Source organism: Saimiri boliviensis, chromosome 1, assembly GCF_048565385.1.
Source record: "Saimiri boliviensis isolate mSaiBol1 chromosome 1, mSaiBol1.pri, whole genome shotgun sequence".
Classification (NCBI taxonomy): Eukaryota; Metazoa; Chordata; class Mammalia; order Primates; family Cebidae; genus Saimiri; species Saimiri boliviensis.
This window is the reverse complement of record NC_133449.1, coordinates 19,784,755-19,808,727: the sequence shown is the minus strand read 5'-3', so window position 1 is coordinate 19,808,727 and position 23,973 is coordinate 19,784,755. Positions and strand designations below refer to the sequence as shown.

The 23,973-nt window shown below is 39.3% G+C and overlaps 1 protein-coding gene across 22 annotated transcripts in view; it reads left to right on the top strand.

Moving 5' to 3' along the window:
• Positions 1-23,973, top strand: part of PUM2 (pumilio RNA binding family member 2) — a 115,516-nt gene that overhangs the window by 42,992 nt on the left and 48,551 nt on the right. For 19 of the 22 annotated variants that reach the window (XM_074394503.1, XM_074394457.1, XM_074394500.1 and 16 more), the window contains 3 exons: positions 16,042-16,167; positions 18,919-19,061; positions 22,976-23,114. In XM_074394503.1, coding sequence (XP_074250604.1) covers positions 16,042-16,167; positions 18,919-19,061; positions 22,976-23,114 — 408 coding nt within the window. The remainder of the gene's footprint in view (positions 1-16,041; positions 16,168-18,918; positions 19,062-22,975; positions 23,115-23,973) is intronic. The other 3 variants (XM_074394461.1, XM_074394516.1, XM_074394443.1) reach the window with 1 other exon arrangement.

Sequence of the window (23,973 nt, the reverse complement as noted above, 5' to 3'; positions counted from 1 at the left end):
ATAATTTCCCTATTCCCTTTACCTAGGTTCCCCTAATGGCTACACTTAAATAGTTACAGTACAGTATCAAAAACAGTAACATGATATTGATGCAGTATGTATGTATAGTTTTATTTCGTTTTATCACATGTAGATTTATGTAACCATTTTTATGCCTGTCTGATTTTGACTAAGCTTGTATGAATACTATTCAACATCAGAGTTTCTGGAAGGGAGTTCTCCTTCCTTAACATCACCCTGTTCTATGTTAATGCAGTATGGCTTCCTAAACATTTTTTTTTTTTTTAATTTTTCTTTGTTGGTTTGTTTGCTTGTTTGTTTTGGAGACTGTCTCAGTCTCACCCAGGCTGGAGTGTAGTAGTGTGATCTTGGCTTACTGCAGTCTCCGCCTCCTAAGTGCAAGGGTTTCTCCTGCCTCAGCCTCCTGAGTAGCTAGGATCACAGGTGCCCACCACCACACCCAGCTAATTTTTATATTTTTAGTACAGGCAAGGTTTTACCATGTTGGCCAGGCTGATTTCGAGCTCCTGACCTCAGGTGATCTGCCTGCCTTTGTCTCCGAAAGTGCTGGGATTACAAGCGTGAGCCACCACATGTGGCCTATTTCTTCTTTTAATCAAAGGTGTCAGGCTGGGTGCAGTGGTGCCCTCCTGTAATTCCAGCACTTTGGGAAGCCGAGGCAAGCGGATCACCTGAGGTCAGGAGTTCAAGACCAGCCTGGCCAACATGGTGAAACCGTCTCTCTACAAAAATAGAAAAATTAGCCGGACATGGTGGCAAGGGCGTCTAATCCCAGATACTTGGAAGTCTGAGGCAGGAGAATTGCTTGGCTTCCCAAAATGCTGAGGTTATAGGTATGAGCCACTGTACCCAGCCCAGATATTTCTCTTTTATTTTAATTCCTTAGAGTATTTTAATATATTGGACTTAGGTAATCTTAAAGATGTGGCAGAACTTTTTTGTGTGTGAAACCTAATATAATAAATTTGAAAACCTAGAAAGCATAATTTATCAAAATTTTGACCCCACGTTTTAACTCAGTTCCACAGTTAAGTGTATTCATTGTTGACAATCTTTTTTTATCCAAGTTTGCCCAGTCACCTCTTAGCTGGCCAGTAGCTCATTTAGAAAAGGACTATTCAATAGAAGTATATATATATAACGTATACATGGCTCACGCTTGTAATGCCAGCACTTTGGGAGGCCAAGGCGGGTGGATCACGAGGTCCCAGCTACTCAGGAGGCTGAGGCAGGAGAATTGCCTGAACCCAGGAGGTGGAGGTTGCAGTGAGCCAAGATTGTGCCACTGCACTCCAGCCTGGGTAACAAGAGCAAAACTCCATCTCAAAAAAAAAAAACTACAAAAATTATTGGTGGGCGCGGTGGCTCAAGCCTGTAATCCCAGCACTTTGGGAGGCCGAGGCGGGTGGATCACGAGGTCAAGAGATCGAGACCATCCTGGTCAACATGGTGAAACCCCGTCTCTACTAAAAATACAAAAACTAGCTGGGCATGGTGGTGCATGCCTGTAGTCCCACCTACTCGGGAGGCTGAGGCAGGAGAATTGCCTGAACCCAGGAGGCGGAGGTTGCGGTGAGCCCAGATCGCGCCATTGCACTCCAGCCTGGGTAATGAGAGCGAAACTCCGTCTCAAAAAAAAAAAAAAAAGAAATATATATATAATGTGTACCATATAATTTTCGTTATTTAGTAATCATGTTTTAAAAAATAGGTAAAATTAATTTGAATATTTTAATTCATCCAAAATATTGCAAAATATAATCAATATGGAACTTACTAATGAGAATTTTTGCATTCTTAATATTGTTTTTGAAATATAGCTGATCTCAAGTCAGCTTTGAATATAGCTGATCTCAAACTAGTCACATTTTATTTATTTATTTTTTTAATTGGTGAATTGCAATTTTTTTTTTTAAGTCACATTTTATTTATTTTTTTAATTGGCGAATTGCGATTTTTTTTTTTGCATTTTAGGTTTTGGGGTACATGTGAAGAACATGCAAGATTGTTGCATAGGTACACACATGGCAGTATGATTTGCTGCCTTCCTCCCCATCATCTGTATCTGGCATTTCTCCCGAATGCCGTCTCTCCCTAACTCCCCACCCCTCACTGTCCCTCACCCCTCACAGTCCCTCCCCTATTTCCCGGCAACAGACCCCAGTGTGTAGTGCTCTGCTCTCCGTATCCATGTGTTCTCATTGTTCAACACCTGCCTATGAGTGAGAACATGCAGTGTTTGATTTTCTGTTCTTGTGTCATTTTGCTGAGAATGATGGTTTCCAGGTTCATCCATGTCCCTACAAAGGACACGAACTCATCGTTTTTGATGGCTGCATAATATTCCATGGTGTATATGTGCCACATTTTCCCTGTCCAGTCTTTCATCGATGGGCATTTGGGCTGGTTCCAAGTCTTTGCTATTGTAAACTATGCTGCAATGAACATTTCGTGTGCATGTGTCCTTATAGGAGAACAATTTATAATCCTTTGGATATATACCGAGTAATGGGATTGCTGGGTCAAATGGAATTTCTATTTCTAGGTCCTTGAGGAATTGCCACACTGTCTTCCACAATGGTTGAACTAATTTACACTCCCACCAACAGTGTAAAAGTGTTCCTATTTCTCCACATCCTCTCCAGCATCTGTTGTCTCCAGATTTTTTAATGATCGCCATTCTGACTGGCGTGAGATGGTATCTCAATGTAGTTTTGATTAGCATTTCTCTAATGACCAGTGATGATGAGCATTATTTCATGTTTGTTGGCCTCAAACGTATGTCTTCTTTTGTAAAGTGTCCGTTCATGTCCTTCACCCACTTTTGAATGGGCTTGTTTGTTTTTTTCTTGTAAATCTGTTTCAGCTCTTTGTAAATTCTGGATATCAGCCCTTTGTCAGATGGGTAGACTACAAAAATTTTTTCCCATTCTGTTGGTTGCCAATTCACTCTAATGACTGTTTCTTTTGCTGTGCAGAAGCTGTGGAGTTTGATTAGGTCTCATTTGTCTATTTTGGCTTTTGTTGCCAATGCTTTTGGTGTTTTGGTCATGAAGTCCTTGCCTACGCCTGTGTCCTGAATGGTTTTGCCTAGATTTTCTTCTAGGATTTTTATGGTGTCAGGTCTTATGTTTAAGTCTTTAATCCATCTAGAGTTAATTTTGGTGTAAGGTGTCAGGAAGGGGTCCAGTTTCTGCTTTCTGCACATGGCTAGCCAGTTTTCCCAACACCATTTATTAAACAGGGAATCCTTTCCCCATTGCTTGTTTTTTTCAGGTTTGTCAAAGATCAGATGGCTGTAGATGTGTGGTGTTGCCTCCGAGGCCTCTGTTCTTCTCCATTGGTCTTTATCTCTGTTTTGGTACCAGTACCATACTGTTTTGATTACTGTAGCCTTGTAGTATAGTTTGAAATCCGGTAGTGTGATGCCTCCTGCTTTGTTCTTTTTGCTTAGAATTGACTTGGCTATGCAGGCTCTATTTTGGTTTCATATGAAGTTTAAAGTGTTTTTTTCCAGTCCTGTGAAGAAGGTCATTGGTAGCTTGATGGGGATAGCATTGATTCTGTAAAGTACTTTGGGCAGTATGGCCATTTTCACGATATTGATTCTTCCTAACCATGAACATGGAATGTTTCTCCATCTGTTTGTGTCCTCTCTTACTTCGTTAAGCAGTGGTTTGTGGTTCTCTTTGAAGAGGTCCTTTACATTTCTTGTTAGTTGTATTCCTAGGTATTTTATTCACTTTGTAGCAATTGTGAATGGCAGTTCATTCTTGATTTGACTCTTTAAGTCTGTTAGTGGTGTATAGGAATGCTTGTGATTTTTGCACATTGATTTTGTATCCTGAGAGTTGCTGAAGTTGCTCATCAGTTTCAGGAGATTTTGAGCTGAGACGATGGGTTCATCTAGATATACAATCATGTCATCTGCAAATAGAGACAATTTGACTTCCTCCTTTCCTATTTGAATACGCTTCATTTCTTTTTCTTGCCTGATTGCTCTGGCTAGAACTTCCAGTACTGTATTGAATAGGAGTGGTGAGAGAGGGCATCCTTGTCTAGTGCCACATTCCAAAGCTAATGCTTCCAGTTTTTGCCCATTCAGTATGATATTGGCTGTTGGTTTGTCGTAAATAGCTTTTATTATTTTGAGATACATTCTGTCAATACTTAGTTTATTGAGGGTTTTTAGCATAAAGGGCTGTTGAATTTTGTCAAAGGCCTTCTCTGCATCAATTGAGATAATCATGTGGTTTTTGTCTTTGGTTCTGTTTGGGTGGTGAATTATGTTTATAGACTGGCGTATGTTGAACCCCCCTTGCATTCCCGGGATGAATCCTACTTGATCATGGTGGATAAGCTTTTTTTTTTTTTTTTTTTTTTTTTTGAGACGGAGTTTCGCTCTTGTTACCCAGGCTGGAGTGCAATGGCGCGATCTCGGCTCACCGCAACCTCTGCCTCCTGGGTTCAGGCAATTCTCCTGCCTCAGCCTCCTGAGTAGCTAGGATTACAGGCACGCGCCACCATGCCCAGCTAATGTTTTGTATTTTTAGTAGAGACGGGGTTTCACCGTGTTGACCAGGTTGGTCGCGATCTCTCGACCTTGTGATCCACCCGCCTCGGCCTCCCAAAGTGCTGGGATTACAGGCTTGAGCCACCGCGCCCGGCCCCCCGGTGGATAAGCTTTTTGATGTGCTGTTGCAGTCGGCTTGCCAGTATTTTATTGAAGATTTTTGCATCTATGTTCATCATGGATATTGGCCTGAAATTTTCTTTTCTTGCCAAGTCTCTGCCGGGTTTTGGTATCAGGATGATGTTGGTCTCATAACTTGATTTGGGAAGGATTCCCTCTTTTTGGATTATTTGGAATAGTTTCAGAAGGAATGGTACCAGCTCCTCTTTGTATGTCTGGTAGAATTCGGCTGTGAACCCATCTGGACCTGGGCTTTTTTTGGGTGGTGGGCTCTTAATTGCTGCCTCAACTTCAGACCATGTTACTGGTCTATTCAGGGTTTCCACTTCTTCCTAGTTTAGGCTTGGGAGGATGCAAGTGTCCAGGAATTTATCCATTTCTTCCAGGTTTACTGGTTTATGTGCATAGAGTTGTTTGTAATAATCTCTGATGATGGTTTGAGTTTCTGTGGAATCTGTGGTGATATCCCCTTTATCGTTTTTTATTGGATCTATTTGATTATTCTCTCTTTTCTTTTTTATCAATCTGGCTAGTGGTCTATTTTGTTGATCTTTTCGAAAAACCAGTTCCTGGATTTACTGATTTTTTGAAATGTTTTTTGTGTCTCTATCTCCTTCACTTCTGCTGTGATCTTAGTTATTTCTTGTCTTCTGCTAGGTCATGAGTTTTTTTGATCTTGCCCCTCTAGCTCTTTCAATTTCAGCGGATCGGGTGCCAATTTTAGATCTCACCTTGCTTCTCATGTGGGCATTTATTGCTATATATTTTCCTCTAGAGACTGATTTAAATGTGTCCCATAGATTCTGGTATGTTGTGTCTTCATTCTTGTTGGTTTTGAAGAACATCTTTATTTCTGTCTTCATTTCATTGTTTATCCAGTCAACATTCAAGAGCCAGTTCAGTTTCCGTGAAACTGTGCAGTTCTGAGTTAGTTTCTGAACTCTGAGAGACTGTTTGTTATGATTTCCGTTCTTTTGCATTTGCTGAGGAGTGATTTACTTCCAATTATGTGGTCGGTTTTAGAGTAGGTGTGATGTGGTGCTGAGAAGAATGAATATTCTGTGTATTTGGGGTGGGGAGTTCTGTAAATGTCTGTTAGGTTTGCTTGGTCCAGGTCTGAGTTCAAGTCCTGGATATCTTTGTTGATTTTTCTGTCTCGTTGATCTGTCTGATATCGGCAGTAGGGTGTTAAAGTCTGCCACTATTATTATGTGGGAGTCTAAGTCTCTTTGTAAGTCATTAAGAACTTGCTTTATGTATCTGGGTGCTCCTGTATTTGGTGCGTATATATTTAGGATCGTTAGCTCTTCTTGTTGCATTGATCCTTTTACCATTATGTAATGTCCTTCTTTGTCTCTTTTAATCTTTTTTGGTTTAAAGTCTATTTTATCAGAGACGAGAATTGTAACTCATGCTTTTTTTGCTCTTCATTTGCTTGGTAAATCTTTCTCCATCCCTTTATTTTGAGCCTTTGTGTATCCTTGCATGTGAGATGGGTTTCCTGGATACAGCACACTGATGAGTTTTGGCTTTGTATCCAATTTGCCTGTCTGTGTCTTTTGATTGGGGCATTTAGCCCGTTTACATTTAGGTTTAATATTGTTATGTGTGAATTTGATCCTGCCATTTTGATGCTAGCTGGCTGTTTTGCCCGTTAGTTGATGCAGTTTCTTCATTGTGTCGATGCTTTTTACCATTTGGTAATTTTTGGAGTGGCTGGTACTGGTTGTTCCTTTCTATGTTTAGTGCTTCCTTCTGGAGCTCTTGTAAAGCAGGCCTGGTGGTGATGAAATCTCTCAGCAATTGCTTGTTCATAAAGGATTTTATTTCTCCTTCACTTATGAAGCTTAGTTTGGCTGGATATGAAATTCTAGGTTGAAAGTTCTTTTCTTTAAGGATGTTGAATATTGGCCCCCACTCTCTTCTGTCTTGTAGGGTTTCTGCTGAGAGATCTGTTGTGAGTCTGATGGGTTTCCCTTTGTGGGTAACCTGACATTTCTCTCTGGCTGCCCTTAGTATTTTCTCCTTCATTTCAACCCTGGTGAATCTGACAATTATATGCTTTGGGGTTGCTCTTCTTGAGGAATATCTTTGTGGTGTTCTCTGTATTTCCTGGACTTGAATATTGGCCTGCCTTGCTAGGTTGGGGAAGTTTTCCTGGATGATATCCAGAAGAGTATTTTCCAGGTTGGATTCATTCTCTCCGTCACATTCAGGTACACCTATCAAACATAGATTAGGTCTTTTCACATAGTCCCATATTTCTTGGAGACTTTGTTCATTCCTTTTTACTCTTTTTTCTCTAATCATGCCTTGTTGTTTTATTTCATTGAGTTTATCTCCGACCTCTGATACCCTTTCTTCTGCTTGGTCAATTCGGCTGTTGAAACTTGTGTATGCTTTGTGAAGTTCTCGTGTTGTGTTTTTCAGCTCCCTGAATTCACTTGTATTCTTCTCTAAGTTGTCTATTCTCATTAGCATTTTGTCAAATCTTTTTTCAACGTTCTTAGTTTTTTTTGCATTGGGCTAGAACATGTTCTTTTAGCTCACAGAAGTTTCTTATTACCCGCCTTCTGAAGCCTGATTCTGTCAATTAATCACACACCTTCTCCATCCAGGCTTGTTCCCTTGCTGGTGAGGAGTTGTGATCCCTTGTTAGGAGGAGAGGCGTTCTGGTTTTGGGTGTTTTCATCCTTTTTGCACTGGTTTCTTTGTATCTTTGTGGATTTATCCACCTGTCATCTTTGTAGTTGTTGACTTTCAGATTGGGTCTCTTGAGTGGACATCCAGTTTGTTGATGATGAAGTTATTTCTTTCTGTTTCTTAGTTTTCCTTCTAACAGTCTAGCCCCTCTGCTGCAGGACTGCTGAGGTCCACTCCAGGCCCTGCTTGCCTGGGATCACCTGCAGCAGCTGCAGAACAGTAAGGGTTGCTGTCAGTTTCTTCTTCTGCTATCTTTGTCCCAGAAGGATACCCACCAAATGTGAGTCTGAGCTCTCCTTTATGAGGTGACTCTGGATATACAGGGGTCAGGGAGCTGCTTGAGGAGACAGTCTGTCCTTTATAGGAGCTCAGGTGCTGAACTGTGAGCTCTGTTGTTCATTTAGAGCTGCTGGGCAGGTATGTTTAAGTCTGCTACAGCAGAACTCATAAACCTCTTTTTTTCCCCAGGTGCTCTGTCCCAGGGAGTTAGGGCTTTATTTGTGAGTTTCCGTTGTGCTGCTGCCTTTTTTTTCAGGGCTGTCCTGCCCAGCAAGGAGGCAGCGTAGTCACTGTCTGCCTGTAGAGGCTTTGCTGAGCTGCTGTGGGCTCCACCCAGCTGCCGTGTGAACTTCCCTGTGGTCCTGTTTATACGGGTATAGTTAGAACTACCTCAGCAATGGTGGCCCACCTCAGTAATGGTGAACTCTGTCTGTAATGGCGGGCTGCCTCAGCAATGGCGGACTACCTCCGTAGTGGTGGAGTGCCTCGGTAATGGCGGATGCCCCTCCCCCACAGAGCTCTATCTTCCCGGGTTCAGCTGTGCTTGCTGTGAAACTCTCAACCCAGAGCTTTTCCAATTGCTGTTTTTTTTTGTGGGGGTGGGACCACCCGAGCCTGATCACCTGGCTCCCTGCCTCAGAGCCTTTTTTTTAGTTCAGTGGTTGACTCTCTCCCAGATGTTCCAGTCACCTGTTGAAAAGGCATCAGGATCTGTGTGATAATCCTGTGCGGCAACCCAGTGTGCTGGCTGAAACAGCGCGCTGTGGCGCTTTTGTGCCCAGGAAACTCCTGGCCTGGTTCCCTGTTTCAGTCCCCTTTTTAATCAAATGAATGGGCGACTCTGCCTTCCGGGAGCTCCAATAGCTAGCTAAAACGGCGCCCAGACCTGTGTATTTTGTACAGAGAACCGCAGCCCTGGCGCATGGGCAAAATAGCCTCGCAGGCCAAACCAGCCATGCTGGTGACCCGTGAGGCTCCTTCGCCTGGGAATCTCCTGGTCTTTGAGCAATAAAAATCCGTCCGGAAATGTCGCATCCACTCACCCTCTGCACTTTCACTGGGAGCTGCAATCCTGAGCTGCTCCTAATCGGCCATCTTGGATCCCTCCCTCCACTGGTCACGTTTTAAATGCACCGTGACTATATGTGGAAAATTTTAGAATGTGAGTTGACAAATGTCTTCTGTAAAGGGCTATTGAATATTTAAAGCTTTGCAGTCCATATGGTTTTGGTCACGACCACTCCACTGTCCTGGTATAGTATGAAAATGGTCATTAAATATACATAAATATTGCCATGTTCCAGTAAAACTTTGTTTACGGGTTCTGAAATAGGAACTTCAAGTGATTTTCATGTGTTTGAATTTTACTGTTTGAATTATTGAAAAATATTAAAATTAGTTTAGCTAGTTTTTACAAAAATAGGTAAGACATGAGGCTTGCCGGGCGTGGTGGCTCACACCTGTAATCCAGGCACTTTGGAGGCCAAGGTGGGCGGATCACCTGAGGTCGGGAGTTGAAGACTAGCCTGACCAACATGGTGAAACCCCGTTTTACATATAAAATAAAAATTTTTTAAAAGACACGAGGCTTAACCCATGCTCTGGGCCAGACAGAAATAATAGAATAGATGAAAAGAAAAAGGCATGGTTGTGTAGTTGATTGGGAATTTTCTGTAGTACAAGGAGTTGAGAGAGAATTCATAGAGGGGTGTAAATTGGGAATGAAGCCATGTGACCTGCAGATGGCTGGAAGAGGAATAAACAAAAAGGGGCCTATACAGTATAGCCACTGGGGTTTGAGTTATGGTAACCATGTAAGAGCTCCCCAGCTACTAATAAAAGACTTGGTTTGGAGATTTGACCCTATAATATAGAGTTGAGGCAATTCTGATACCACATAATAGACAGGTGAGTTCATGAGAAACTCTCATGTAAGATAATGTTTCAAACAAAAATGACAGTACAGACAAGAAGGATCAGCCAGAAAACATGTTGCAGAGTTCTAAGATACAGAAGGGAACTTTAAAGTGCAAAGACTGTAAGAGTGTATTCAGAACCTTAAGGGACAAAGGACATAAGTCATCAAAGATCATCAGAGAAGTCTTAAAACAACAGACTGCTGTGAAAAGGAGACATTTCATGGTCTTATACATTGAAAAAATAATTCTAAGTGGGCTGCATAATTGGCTATCATCTACCACTAAATGAATTAGAAATAAAACTTAGATGGTTGCCCAGAACACTGTAATTCCCCTTAGTAATCAAGACATGGGATATATAAAGAAGAAATGAAAAGCTGTGGAATGAGTTAGGGAATAAGTAAAGATGTGCAAAGCGTTTGTAAAGAAAATTGTAAACTTCTCCAGAAGTCTTGAATAAACGGAGACACGTGATTTTTCTGGGGAAAACTCAGCATTGTAAAAATGTCAGTTCTCCCTAAATTAATGTGTGTATTTAATATACTCTTGGTCAGAATCCCCTTAGGTTTTGTTTTGAAACTTCAAAGCTTGTCTCAGAAAACTAAACAGAAAATTAATGGAAAACTAAAACTTAAGTGGAGGAGGAGGACTTGCTCAACCATATTGTTTCAGGGCAAAAGGGCTTGCTGCCTGATAAAGTAGAAGCCAATGCTATGGCATCAAGTTTTTGAGAAAAGAAAAGCTTTTTTTGTAGGTCAACCAAAAAGGAGACAGGAGTCCAGCTTTAAAAGGGCTGTGCTGGCTTTAAAAGGGAGTAATTTTTATTAGAAATGCCTTAAGGGGTGGATTTTGAGATTATTAAGTGATTGGTGGAAGGAATGGGGAGCCCTGGAAAGTCCTTAGCATGCACCTCTTCATACCTCTTCATGGGTGGCATGTGCAAATTGTTGTGGGGGAGTTAGTATGAAATGTGGAAGTTTGGGCTGTGTTGTCAGCAGGCTTGTTCTGCACAGACTTCATTTTTCCATATTGGTTTTAACTGATTTTAGCCAGTTTTTTTTGTTATCTTACAAATACAGAGTTTCTGCATTTCTTTCTGCAAGTTCTTTCTTTTCATACCTGCCATCCTGCAAACTCAATTTTTACTAGTCACTGCTTTCTTTAACTTTTTGGAGCATGGTTTCAGTTTTTTAAAACAATGACTGTTTATGATGATTCAAATAGTGTGGTACTGGACTCAAAATAAACGAGTAGATCATTGAACAAGATCACTTGGAAATAGATCTGTGTGTGCTTGCATGCTTGTTTAGGGTAGAGTGATGAGATGAATTTAAAATCAATGTGAAAAGAATGATTATTTGGAAAATAGCTTGGGGGTTATTGGGTCTCATTCCTAATGGATTGAAATTTTTAATGAGAAAAACAAAAGCTTAAAAGATTGGATACATTTGTCTTGTTGATAGCCAAACAACTATGAATTAATAGAAATTTAAAAAAAAGTTTTAAGTTTGTTTTACCTGTTAGGTTGGCAACTCATCAAAATGTCTGATAATATACTGTTTTGGCAAGAGTGTAAGTGGCACTCCTACTTTTGGAATCTAAACTAGCACAGTTTTCCTGGAAGATAATCTAGAAATGTGGATCAAGAATTTATATGACAAAAACAAAAGTCAGGTGTGGTAGCACATGCCTTTTCTATGCTACTGGAGGTTGAGGCGGGAACATCAGTTGAGCCTGGGAGTTTGAGGCCAGCCTGAATCTCTTAACATAGTGATACATTGTTTCTTATAAAAGAGAATTTGTTTTTATTCATTGAAGTAAATTTTTGTAAGGATATGGTAATGTACAAACTTGTATAGAATGATAGCATTGTTTATAGCAAAAGATTATGAACTATCTAAATATATTAAGGTGGTAGACTGATTATATCATGTTCCTTCTATATGGAAGAGTACATATTATGTAGCCATTAAAAATAAAGAGTGGCTGGGCACGGTGGCTCACACTTGTAATCCCAGCACTGTGGGGAGGTCAAGGTGGGTGGATCACTTGAGCCTAGGAGTTCAAGACCAGCCTAGGCAATATGGCTGAACCCTCCCTCTACAAAAAAATACTGATATGGTAGTGCATTCCTGTAGTCCCAACTACTCAGGAGGCTAAGGTGGGAGGATCACTTGAGCCTGGAAGGTCAAGGCTGCTGTTTGCCATGATCATGCCACTGCATTCCAAGCCTGGGTGACAAAGCAATACCCTGTCTCAAAAAAAAAAAAAAAGAATAAACTAGTTATGTATCTGTAGACAGAGATCTATGATTAATTGATAAGTGAAAAGGTATATTAAAGTACCATTATAGGTTAGAATACAAAATGTATGAGTATGTATGCATTTAAAAATTGAGGAGGATATAAAACATACCAGGAAAGGTTACGTGAGGATTTTCACTTTCTACTTTATATCTTCCAGTATTTGAATTTTTAATAATAATCTTTTTATCATAAAATTATAAAATATTAAATAATCCTGACTTTTAGATTTTTTTTTTTTTTTTTAGTGGTGTAAGTAGAACAGGAATCCTGAGACATTATTTTCTACTTTTGGGATAAAGATAGTTCATAATAGATGAAGCTGCAAACCAAAAGATACCCGAGACAGGTCTCAGTCAGTTTAGATATTATTTTGCCAAAGTTAAGGACATGCCCATGACATAGCCTCAGGAGGTCCTGACAACATGAGTCAGAGGTCGTTGGGGCATCACTTAGTTTACATTTTAGGGAAGACGTGAGACATTAGTCAGTATATGTAAGATGTACATTGGTTTGGTCCAGAAATGTGGGACAACTGGAAGCTGGGTGGGGGCTACCAGGTCATAGGCAAATAAGAGACAAATGAATGCATTCTTTAGAGTTTCTGATTAGTTTTTCACTGAATGCACAATTTACAGGAATAGTCAGTTATGCCTTAGTCTGGCTTAGTGAAGAAATAGATATGTTTTTGTCTCATGTGAGCAGAGGGATGACTTTGAGCTCTGCCTATCCGTTCATTGTCCACAAGGAATTTCCTTTCAGGCAAATTGCGAGGCAGGTATGTACCTTTTTGTTTTAAACTTTGTAGCCATCTTATTTAGGAATAGAATGGGAGGCAGGTTGCCCGGTGCAATTTCCAGCTTAACTTTTCTTTTTTGGCTTGGTGATTTGTGGGAGATTTATTTACTTTCACTAACCTGAGTGGAATCTTGCAACCTTTTTGACCCAGGGCATAGTTAAAAATGTGACTCAACAAATGACTTTAAAATGAAGAGATTTTATTGAACTCATAGTTTAATTCATATTTTCTTCATAAAAAGTGTAAACTAAAATAAAATTCTAAGCCCCCAGCAACCATCTGAATGCACTTCTTCTTGGCCAGGGTGCCCTTAAAATTTCACCTGAAAGACTGGTTCAGGCTGTGATGGAAGCAGAGGTTGGACATGTGTCATTATATTGGTTCAAGCTGTGATGGGAAGTAGGAGTTGGACGTGCTTCATTAGACTTCTCCAGTGCTCACATCAGCACAGACCCTAAGTCTGAGAATAAACACTTACAGACTATTCTCTTTGAAGCCTGCTACCTGGAGGATTCATCTTAATGATAAATCATTTGTTTCCACAACCTCTTATTGCAATCCAGGCATTTTCCTTTTTGTTGATTCCAGGTCTTTAGATAAACTCAACCAATTTGTCAACCAGAACATTTTTAAATGTGCCATTGCCCTAATACTTGCCGCAGAACAAATCTCTTCAGTATCAACTCTTTTCATAGATAAAAGCAGATTTCTCAAATGGCTCTGTTGTGCCTAGGTATGAAATCCGTGTTGTGGCTTATATTTTTAAAAATTAAGTAGGTTACAGAAAATGATTGTATGTGGGGAAAACTTTCTCTAAAACCATGTTGTTATTTATTTAGGAGACAGAGTCTGACTTTGTTGCTCAGGCTGGAGTGCAGTGGTGTGATCTTGGCTCGCAGCAGCCTCCACCTCCTGGGTTCAAGCAACTCTCATGCTTCAGCCTCCCAAATAGCTAGGATTATAGGCATGCTAATTTTTATATTTTTAGTAGAGATGAGAGGTTTCACTATGTTGGCCAGACCAGTCTTGAACTCTTGGCCTCAAGTGATCTGTCTACTTTGGCCTCCCAAAGTCCTGGGATCACAGGTGTGAGCCAGCATGCCCAGCCTAAAACCTTGTTTTTCCTCTTTTCTCATGCCATGACAACACAGACTGCTGGGCAGTTTTCCCCACACACCAAGCAGGAGACACCAGCGGGATGGTCCTCTAATTCAGTTCCAACACTGTCTACCCAGATAGTGTCAGATTCCAGAAGTTGAGGCCTCAGTCTCCAAGTCTGCTTTCCACCCCCAACACATACTAGTCACAAGTCTGGGCCTCTAGAACTTCTGACTAACTTTAAGTTGGAGTTCTCACAAGCCCCTCACAATACTAACTTTGGATTTGATTTGCTGGAGTGGCTCACAGAACACTTACTACATTTACTGGTTTATTATGAAAGATACTGTAAAGGATACAGGTGTGCAGAGCTGTGTAGGGCAAGGTATGGAAGAAGGGGTGTGGAACTTCCATGCCCTCCCTGAGCATGCCACCCTTAAGGAACCTTCACATATTCAGCTATCTGGGAGCTCTCTGAAGCCAGTCCTCTTGGATTTTTATGGAAGCATTCCTTCCTCCAGGTTGTAAGGTAGAACCCTCTCAAGAGAGGGTCTTAAGACCCACAGCCTGAAAGGTGGGGGAACAAACATTTGATTGAAAGGAGGGTAGGAGGAGGTCAGAGCCTGCCCTTGAGGGCTAACAAAAGACTGATGAGGGCTATGGGATTTATTAGCCAGGAACTTTTGGGGAGAACCATTTCATAACACCACCATGATAAATGGAAAATTTGAGTACAGCAGAATGTAGAGTTGTATTGGCACTTCATAGGGACAAATTTTGGTTGTGAGACTTGTTTGTGGTATATGTGTATATGGACGCTAGGATGTTGTGAAGTGTATTTCATATTGTAGATTACAGTTAAACCTTTGAAAGCTACTATAAGATGGTTGAAAATAGTTTATGAATTTTGATTTTAAGGCCTAGTAAGATATGTTGTCCTTTTGAATACTTTTTTAAAATATTGCTTTTATTTATTTATTTTTTTTGAGGCGGAGTCTCGCTTTGTTGCCCAGAGTCGTGATCTTGGCTTACTGCAGCCTCCGCCTCCTAGACTCAAGTGATTCTTGTGCCTCAGCCTCCTGAGTAGCTGGGATTACAGGTGTCTGCCACCACGCCCGGCTTATTTTTTGTATTTTTAGTAGCAACGAGATTTCACCATGTTGGCCAACCTGGTCTTGAACTCCTGAGCTCAGGTGATCCACCCACCTCGACCTCCCAAAGTACCGGGATTACAAGCATGAGCCACTGCGCCTAGCCTATTATTTTTTATTTATTTTTGAGACAGGGTGTTGTGAAGTAGTATTTTTCAGTAGCTATGGTCAAAAGACCTATACAGTAATTGCGCAACATCTAAGAGTTCCTTCTTTCTTTAATGAGTACTGCAGATGTATATTTTTAAATCTTTTTAGCCTTTACTAAATTCATATGGGCATATGTTACACTCAGAAGTGGGTTTAAAGTCACTAGCCTTTAAGCTCTTTCTTGTTTCCCTATTGACTGGAGGGTAAAGTCCCAACTACTTAGCATGAACCAGGAAGTTTTCATTGGTCTTCATGCTGGTTATAGCTTCAGTTTTATTTTCTCTTACACCATTCATTTTACTCACTCCTTCCAAAGGAGTTATAGCTTCAGTTTTATTTTCTCTTACCCCATTCATTTTACTCCTTCCAAAGTTTATTAGATATTCCTCCTCTCTGTGCCCAGAGCACTTAATATGCTAATATTCTATTTGCTGATTTACTTGTTTTTCTTACCAGATGGAGTGCTTTTTGAGGGCAGAATTGTATATTCCTGCCTCACTGAATCCCTAGCTCATGATGTGACCACATAAGATTGAGTGAAAAGCTGCTGTTTACCAGTAGCAGTTCTAGCTCTCACATTTATTTTGTGCCAGTCACGTGCTAATACACTGTACAGTCATTTATTTTTTATTTTTGTATTTATATTTTTATTTTCTATAACATATCCCTAGCGACTGTATAGTTATGTCATAATTGGTATCACATTTAATACTCACAATAGTTCTGTAAAACAGCCATTTCTTAAATGAAAACTTTAATTAGAGTTAGCGGTACATGCCTAAGGTCACTTAGTAAAAATTTGAACCATTATGCACACTTTCCTTCCCCTCACTTCACACCAGATTCAGAGTAGAAATGTTTTTATCTAATGAAAAAAATCATACTTTACATTGTTGTTTATTATTTCTCCCCTTGTAAAATATAGCTGGTGTATTCTCAGCAGGCCTTGCTCCAGCTGCATTTGTGCCAAATCCATACATTATTAGTGCTGCTCCTCCAGGGACCGATCCGTATACTGCAGCAGGATTGGCTGCAGCAGCTACATTAGCAGGTAACATACTATTTATTCATCCCTATTATGGTTGCTTTTTATTGTATTTAGTTTTGGGTGTAAGCTTTATTTTTATCTGTTTGGCCAATTTGAAATTCCTAAGAAAAACTGAAACATTATCCAGAATGAACTAAAGTTTCCAGGAAGTTAGTACTGTTTTGTAGTTGTAATGCTACAGGGAAAAACTTAGGCAATAGCTTTTCCTCCTTTACGTAATTGGTTTACATTTCAGCTTTATAGTTTTAGAAATCTGTTGTAGACCATGAATCTCCGTTTTAATGACCAACCCCATTACTCACAGAGACAATGCAAAGTAAAATTACTTCTCAGAAAATAAAATAGAGGTAGGTGGCCTAATATGTAGGCCAGGGATAGAATAGAGAAAGGTAAACAGATACAGTAATTCTGAGAAAATATGTATCTAAAATTTCTTGAACAAAGCTAAAATGTATAAACAAATTGGGGGACAGAAAGTTTGGATGAAGTTGGAAAGAACTTACTAAAAACCATTCAGCCTGAGACTGCCACTCAGAATCTGAAATAAAAGCCAAAGCTGGCCCAGTGCAATGGCTCACACCTGTAATCCTAGCTCTTTAGGATGCCAAAGCACCCTGCCTGGGTGACAAAGTGAGACTGTCTAAAAAACAAAAAACAAAAGCAAAAAGCTGTATTTATTGTCTTTATAAGTAAGGAAAAGTTGTGCTCTGATCAGGCAGCCTTATTTAAGCAAAGCAATTTGCTGATCTTAGTTAGGGTTATTGGGAAGAGTTGGTTTCAGGTTGAGGTTGCAACAAAGACAGAAATGAGTTAGTCTGAGGCACAATTTATGTTGGTTATACAGGCAAGAATATGTTGATGTCAGCCTTAGAATTTTGTTTATTGGAATGAGTTTACTAATGGGCTGACTTCCAAAACATGAGGCTGTCACTGGTTTTTTTGGCTTTAAGTGATACTGTCACTGAAATACTGCCATTTGAAATCCACTTCTGACAGTCTTTTCTCAGGAGACTGACTTTTAAAGTCAATATCTTGTTTTAAAAAGCAGGGGGAGAAAATTTCAAATTTATATTTGATATCTTAGCTACCAGAATGAAACTAAGCTGTCATTCGTTCGTTTTTGGTGTGGACTTGGATATGTTGTTATAAGGATGTGAGCTTTTCTGGTGCCCTTTAACTGGATGGTAGTATGTAAAGTGTTGTTATACTGCAGAGAACCATTAACAGGTGGGCCCAAAAGAAGTAACTTTTAAGAGGTCTTTTAGTTTGTGTATTCTATGCATTTTGGACCTAGGCTTTCTAGGATCAGCACTGTCCAGTAGAAATACAATGTGAGTGAGAAAATGTGGTTTAAGATTTTGTACTGCCCACATTATAAAAATAAAAAACAATAAAATTAATTTCAATAATATTGTTTGATTTGTCCCAGTGTATCCAAAATATTTTTACCATGTCAGTAAATTCAGGCTCCTGGCTAGGTTGGATGAGTTTCTAGGTAGATGTCATTAATAGAGTTTATAAAACTCTATTGTTTTATTTTTATAATGCAGCTTTTTTTTGGTAAACTCTATTCAGTGTTTTAATAGCTCTCATTTTAGGTTCAGCTTACCTGACTATCAAACATCTGTCAGAAATATATTTTTGCTTTTAAGTTTTTAAAGCTTTTTATTTTAGTGATTCAGTCAAATATACTGGGCTTTTTTCACCTTTGAATGCAAGAGGAAACCTAAAGTTTGTCTTTTAAAAATATATTAGTATAACTTGAGATGTCCTAAAATTCTACTGATATGATTTTAAAACATGTTTGTTACGTAAGTCAGGAATCATGACATTTTATTAATTACTTTAATGGTGAAGCTTATTATACATAAAACTATTTACTCTCCAGGAACCAAATATTATCTTGAATAAAGTAGACTAGAGCAGGAACATTTCAGTTTTATTTTCCTAGTTTGCCTTCTATTTTCCTTTGTACTTAACATTATCTAGTTTTTTCTTGTCTTGACTCAGTTTCATTTTCCTAACTACATAAACACTGTTGTCTCATTTGTTTTCATATAATTTGCAGTTGCTTTGTGGTAATTTTGACTAACTCTGAAATATGAAAAATATCTTAAAATTTAAGGTTTTCAAGCATGCTTGGTACCAGAATATTCCCAGTTTTATATTATAGATTAGAAAGTAAAATATTTAAAAATTATTTTGTGGCTCAGTGTGGTGGCTCACGCCTGTAATCCAAGCACTTTGGAGGCCAAGGTGGGCAGATCACCTGAGGTTGGGAGTTCAAGACCAGCCTGAACAACATGGTGGAACACCTTCTTTAAAAAAATAAAATAAAATAAAATTATTTTGTAAAAAATAAAATTATTTTGTAATTCTTCTTTGTAGTCAGAAAATTCTGTCATGAGAGAAGTGGTGGATTGAGTATTTAAAAAATTGTAGTTTTATGGAATCTGTGTTCCCTGAATATATTATTTGTGTCAGTGTCAGACCCATAAATTGGCATTCATTAAATGTTGAATAGATAGTTAAATGTCCTATCAGTTGGGACATTGGTAGCCTTGAGGTTGGGTTCTCATCTTTTCCCTTCAAGGTTGTTACTGTCACCCATCAACACTTTGTCTTTTATTATAAAGACATGTTCTTCTCTAAGTCTTTTTCCTACCCCCTTTATAATCTAATGATAGGCAACTAATCTCATGTCTCTATAAAATTTAGTAACTTTTTTTGTGGGGGGTTGGGTGTGGGGTTTAGGTCCAGCGGTGGTTCCACCTCAGTATTATGGTGTTCCATGGGGGGTGTATCCAGCCAACTTATTTCAGCAACAAGCTGCAGCTGCGGCAAATAACACAGCCAATCAGCAAGCAGCATCACAAGCTCAGCCTGGACAGCAACAGGTAGGCCTGCCTTTTATTAAGTAATACCAAGTATTCTTTGAAATTCTTTGAGCTCCTGATGTTTAAGGTTTATGTTTTTTTGACTTTGGTTTTCTCAGCATATAACATGATTCCTGACGTATAGTTGATACACGAGTATTTATACATGAATTTTTTCCCCCCAATCAGTATTATATGAATTTAAAGATTTGGTTGTATTCAGTTTCTGTTATTTTGCAGTCTTGAAATCTCTAGCAGTTTCTAAATTTCTCTTCATCACTTTTTATTGGTATGTAAATAGTGTTCCTATTAAAGTAATTATTTCTTCAAGTATTTAAATTACAATTTTAAATGTTAATGCATTTCTGATCAGTAGAAGATTACTAGATATTTTATATTTTTACCAAGAAATGATGAAATATTTTCACTAACATTTAGCTTTAATTTCCAGAAAAAGAAAGATGTTTATTATTGGATTTATCTTTAAAATCTCAGCCCTTTTCAGGCTGGGTGCGGTGGCTCACGCCTGTAATCTCAGCACTTTGGAAGGCTGAGGAGGGCAGATCACAAGGTCAGGAGATCAAGACCATCCTGGCCAACATGCTGAAATGCTGTCTCTACTAAAATATAAAAAATTAGCTGGGTGTGGTGGTATATGCCTGTAGTCCCAGCTACTCGGGAGGCTGAGGCAGGGGAAGTCACTTGAACCCAGGAGGTGGAGGTTGCAGTGAGCTGAAATCGCACCACCGCACTCCAGTCTGGCAACAGAAGAAGACTCTGTCTCAGGAAAAAAAAAAAAAAAATTCATCCCTCTTCAAAAGAACTTGGTAAATCTTAAAACACTAAAATAAATATCAGAATTCTGGTTTTCACATTTCTTGTATTTATACCAAAGAAGCAGCTGAATTAAAAGTATGGTATTACTTACTGGGAAATTAAACTTTATTTTGAATTTCCTTTAATATATTTTAATTCTTTACTTTTTTTTTCTTTTCTTTCTTTCTTTTTTTTTTTTTTTTTTTTTTTTGAGACAGTCTTACTTTGTGCCTAGGGTGGAGTGTAGTGGTGTGATCTCGCCTCACTGCAACCTCTGCTTCCTGGGTTCAACTGAATCTTATGTCTCAGTCTTTCCCAAGTAGCTGGGATTACAGTTATGTGTCATCATGCTCTGCTAATTTTTTCTATTTTTAGTAGAAATGGGGTTTTACTGTGTTGGCCAGGCTGGTCTTAAAGTGTTGGGATTACAGGCGTGAGCCACTGCACTCGGCTAATGTATTTTAATTCTAAATAGATGCTCTTTTGAAGCTGTCTTTGACTCAATCCTTGAGTCACTTCATAGTTTAATAAATTATTTTTTAATCTGTATCTTTGGACAAACATGTCACGTTAGCTTAAAATATGCACACCTGTGTTTGATGCTTACTTATAGGGAGGGACTTAAAATGACTCCCTCTTGTCCTGAGTTGTTTAAAATTAATGATTAAGTTTATCACGCTTCTGTATGATTGCTACAACAGCTGTGTATTCCAGAATAGTAAACCTTGACCAGACTAAGTTTTCATGTTTTGATAAAATCTTGTGTTTTTTTTTAAATACATGTTTAAAAGCAGCTTTTACTCACTTTTATTAAGGCTTCTGAATCCTGAAAACTTGGTTTGGTCTGCATCAGTCTCATAACAAATTCACAATTTATTTGCCTAATCTTTCCGTATTTCCGTTTTCAGCCTTAGAAAATAATTTTAATACAATCTAATTTTAGGCCAGGCACAGTGGCTCCTGCCTGTAATTCCAGCACTTTGGGAGGCTGAGGCATGTGAATCACTTGAGGTCAGGCGTTCAAGACCAATCTGGTCAACATGGTGAAACCCCATCTCTACTAAAAATACAAAAACTTAGTCAGGCATTGTGGCATGCGCCTGTAGTCCCAGCTACTGGGGAGGCTGAGGTGGGAATCACTTAAACCCAGAAGGCAGAGGTTGCAGTGAGCCAAGATCATGCCATTGCACTTCCAGCCTGTGCGACAGAGTGAGGCTTTGTCTCTAAAGAAAAAAAGAGAGAGAGAGAGAAAAACATCTAATTTTAAAGTTGTTTATCTAAGATTTTGCCATTCCTCCCAGTCCCAAACAAATCTTAAAAAACAAAACAAAACAAAACAAAACAAAACAAAAAAAACCCACTAACCGTCAGCAGTGGACTTGGTGGCTGAGCTTTGGGGCTCCACGCACCGACTGGGGACTGGGGACGGGGAGGTGGGGGATCAGGCGGCTGAGGCCGGGACTTTGGCCCCCTCCTGGGTGAGCTGCGGGGCAGCGGCACACGGAGCAGTAGTGGCGATGCAAGCACCTGGAGTCCTTTTATGAAAAATCTCCTCCTGGGTTTATCAAGGAAGATGAGACTAAGCCAGAAGACTGTGTACCAGATGTACCAGGCAATGAACATGCCAGGAAATTTCTGGCTTGAACACCAACTAAAGGACTTCAGGTGCCACTGGGGAAAGAAGTCAAGTTACGCAGTTACTTTTCATTGGACTGCTTCATAATTTCTTGGTGATGGAACGGTCATTTCTAAAGCAGCAAGGTTAAAGAATGCTTGGGTTGGCGTTGCAAATGGTATAGTCACCGAATCGGCGACAAAGAATGCCCTTTCTTTATTAGAGGCAACCAGAAGTTAGAACAGTTCAGAGTAGCACACGAAGATCCCATGGATGACATCATATGAAGCAATAAAAGACATGAAAAGGATGTAAAGATACAGCAGTTAAAACAGTTACTGAAGGATTCTACCTCAGATGAAGATGGAGCAGTTCCAGTTCCTCTGAAGTAAAGAGAAACACAAGAAAAAGAAGAGCGAAAGAAAAGAAAAAGAGGGAAAAAACGGAAGCAGAAATCTTCCAAGTCAAATGAGAGTTTTGGCTTAGAGTGACAAGGACTTGACTTGTTCAACATCCACTTCTCAAGAATTAAACATTGTGGCCAACGAACAGAGGAAGATGCAGTCAGAGATTACCAGGATAGAGATGCACCACCTACCTTAAAGTGAAGATGTGGCCCCAGGAGAGGGCGTGTCCCCTTCCAGGTGCTGGCTCTGAACAGCGGCTGATTTTAAGCAGGAAAGATTCTTTGATGTTGTCCTCCCTGCTGGTCACATGAGTTTATGATTCCTTTAAAATATCTTCCACAAGGTGGCAGGACTGAGATAATCACTGAGGCACGTCTTCCAGGCCCTGCCACAGCTTGTGCCCTCCACAGTTCGGACTTGGTTCCCATGGACATAAGGCTGGAGTATTCTCTGTTTTCAAGAATGATGAAAGCTCATTATCATTATTTTTTTTTTTAAACTACCTTGTTGACCGGGCGTGGTGGCTCAAGCCTGTAATCCCAGCACTTTGGGAGGCCGAGGCGGGTGGATCACAAGGTCAAGAGATCGAGACCATCCTGGTCAACATAGCGAAACCCTGTCTCTACTAAAAATACAAAAAATTAGCTGGGCATGGTTGTGCGTGCCTGTAACCCCAGCTACTCAGGAGGCTGAGACAGGAGAATTGCCTGAACCCAGGCGGCAGAGGTTGCAGTGAGTCGAGATCGCGCCATTGCACTCCAGCCTGGGTAACAAGAGCAAAACTCCGTCTCAAAAAAAAAAAAAAAAAACTAAACTAAACTAAACTACCTTGTTAAAGAGCACAAATATAAAAAGTTTTTAACCAAAGATTTTCTATAACCTCCATGTTGATTTATAGATTGTTCTAGTTAAGAGCTAGTGATTGTGTTTTTGATGTTAATGTATTTTGTGATTTTTCATGCTAAATCTACATTTCGGTGCTGTAAATGTTTAAAGAATATCCAAAGGCTATTTGTAATAAATACACAGTTGTCCAAGATAAATTTACTTATCTGTTATTTTATATTGATTTTAAGAAAATTGTTTTACCTTTGTAGGTTCTCCGTGCTGGAGCAGGTCAGCGTCCTCTTACTCCCAATCAGGGTCAGCAAGGGCAGCAAGCAGAATCACTTGCAGCAGCTGCAGCAGCAAATCCAACTTTGGCTTTTGGTCAGGGTCTTGCTACTGGCATGCCAGGTATACAATTAGTCTTTGTGGAAATTTGAATAGATTTAAAATGTCAAGTGCAAGTATTCACACTGAAGATTGAAAAAAAATCAAACTATTTAAAATCTTGCCTACCTTGTAAAAAAAACACTTAGAACTCAGACGCTAATAATTGAAATCAGTATTGATTGTGAGACTCAGTAACAGGAATGGCAAATATGTATTAGAATTCTCAACACAGCCATTTTTCATAGCATCTTTCTATCTAAACCTAGCCCAGAATTTTTGATATATTGCTTCAAAAAGTAAAACCAGTTGTTGAGAGTTGATAGGCAAGACAGAACCTATTTGCTACTCCTGTCTTGTAAGAATAGTCATTTAGTTAATACCAGAAGAGTTTGCAGCTAATGTTTCTTACTTTGGACACTGTTTAATCTTGTTTAGTCTATTTCTAGTGTTAAAACTATTATTTATAACTTAATAACAGCAGTATCTATAATGTGTCTATGAAAGCCTAATATAAAAAATTATAGTATAAAATTTCTACTGATTGCTACTGTACAACTTTTGGGAAAGGACAACAAAGTACTTTTTTGTGGAATGATTAAAATCACTGATGATAATGGAGGAAGGAAGGTTTTTTCCAAAGGCAAAAAATGCAGCACTTATTTTTAAACTTTAAAGCTATATTTTAATATCAGTAGATAAGGCATAACTTGCCATTCTCTTTACTTCTGAAGATTTAAGTATGCTTTTTTTTCACATTTGGTATATCAGTGGTTGTCTCTGTATGGGTTACTTATTAATGATATTTGAGTTCCAATTTCTATTTAATTGTAATGCAGTTTACTTTTCTATTCAGAAGAAAATATGTTCAGTGTATTGGAAG